General features: G+C 67.6%; 1 protein-coding gene across 1 annotated transcript in view; it reads left to right on the top strand.

The window, feature by feature from the left end:
• LOC103901155 (ankyrin repeat domain-containing protein 50-like) overlaps positions 1 to 298 on the top strand; it is a 3,658-nt gene extending 3,360 nt beyond the window's left edge. Inside the window, 1 exon segment of the mRNA XM_019472769.1 lies at positions 187 to 298. Coding sequence (XP_019328314.1) covers positions 187 to 298 — 112 coding nt within the window.
• Positions 299 to 1,304: the final 1,006 nt, after the last annotated feature.

Below are 1,304 nucleotides of genomic sequence, written 5' to 3'. Positions count from 1 at the left end.
GCAGTGGGTGGCCAGGCGGTGCAGCATCATGGCCCCATCCCCACTCTCCCACAGGCACCCCCAGGGCCCGGGTCTGGGAAAGGGGCGAGGGTGGGTGCTCGCTTGGGGGTCCCAGTACTGTGGGACTGGGGGACCCCACAGGCAGGCGGGGCAGCCCCACATTCACCCTCCCTGCTCTGTCCACAGCTGGATGTGGATGGAGGTGCTCAGAGCAAAGCGCCCACATGTGGGATGGATGGACGGACAGATGGACGGACGGACAGATGGACAGGCTCAGGTCCTCTCTCCCCAGCGGTGAGCAGTGCTCGGCAGGGCAGGATGTGGCCCCAGCTGGGGGCTTGTCGAGCAGTGATGGTGGGGGGGAAGCTCTGCAGTGTGGGGAGGGGTCTGACTGTCCCCCCACCAGCCCCCAAAACATCCCTGTTCTGGGGTTGCATGTGCCCCTGCTTGGGGGAGCAGGCCAAGACCCTGCACCGGGGCAGGAGATATAGGGCAGAGGACAGCCCTGGCTGTCCCCATCACACCGGTGCCACCCCAGCCTTACACAGCGGGCCTGGGGGCCTGGTCTGCCACCCCACTGCCTGCGCCGAGCCCCCGCTGGGGCCGGTGTCAGCTCAGGCGCTCATGGTGCCCCGTGGCCTCAGCACTTTGCAGACGTTTGTACAACACTAATAAACACCATGACCTGCCACAGCTTGGTCCCCATGTGTAGGGCCAGCGCCTGGGTGTGGGACACGGGGGGCTCAGGGTGCTGCTGGGGGCCAGCATCTGGGGGAGGGAGTCACAGGCGACCCAAGGCACAAGCCTCCCGGGGCAGAAGAGGGGGCCAGGAGGGCAGACATGGGGTGCCGTGGTGGGGGAGGCACAGCTCCCTGATGCAGGACATGTCCCAGGCCCGTGCCTGGGGGCACCCAGCCGGGACAGAGGGGACAGAGCAATGCCAGGCTCCGGTGCTGTGGGGGACAAGCTGCTCCCCACCCCAGGGACCCCCCAGCCCCTCCTGGAGCTGCCCTGCTCCCGAACCTCCACTGCCGGGTGTCCAACACCACGGCACGGGGTGCCCCAACGCAGCCTGACCAGGCACTGCAGCTGGGCGCTGCCATCTGCACATCGAGGACCTGTCCCACACCTCGGCCACTCCAGGGAGGGGGCCCCAGGTGTCCAGCCCAGCCAAGCCCCCTCCCACCCCGGCAGCAGCACAGGCAAGGGCAGGCAATGCCCTCGACCAGACCCTTTATTACAGAAGGGCTTTTACACAGCACAGACACACGCAGCCCTCCTCATGCACTGCCCCGGCCCTGCTG

This window comes from Aptenodytes forsteri, unplaced genomic scaffold (assembly GCF_000699145.1).
Source record: "Aptenodytes forsteri isolate BGI_AS27 unplaced genomic scaffold, ASM69914v1 Scaffold485, whole genome shotgun sequence".
NCBI lineage: Eukaryota > Metazoa > Chordata > Aves > Sphenisciformes > Spheniscidae > Aptenodytes > Aptenodytes forsteri.
This window is presented reverse-complemented; position numbering and strand designations above follow the sequence as displayed.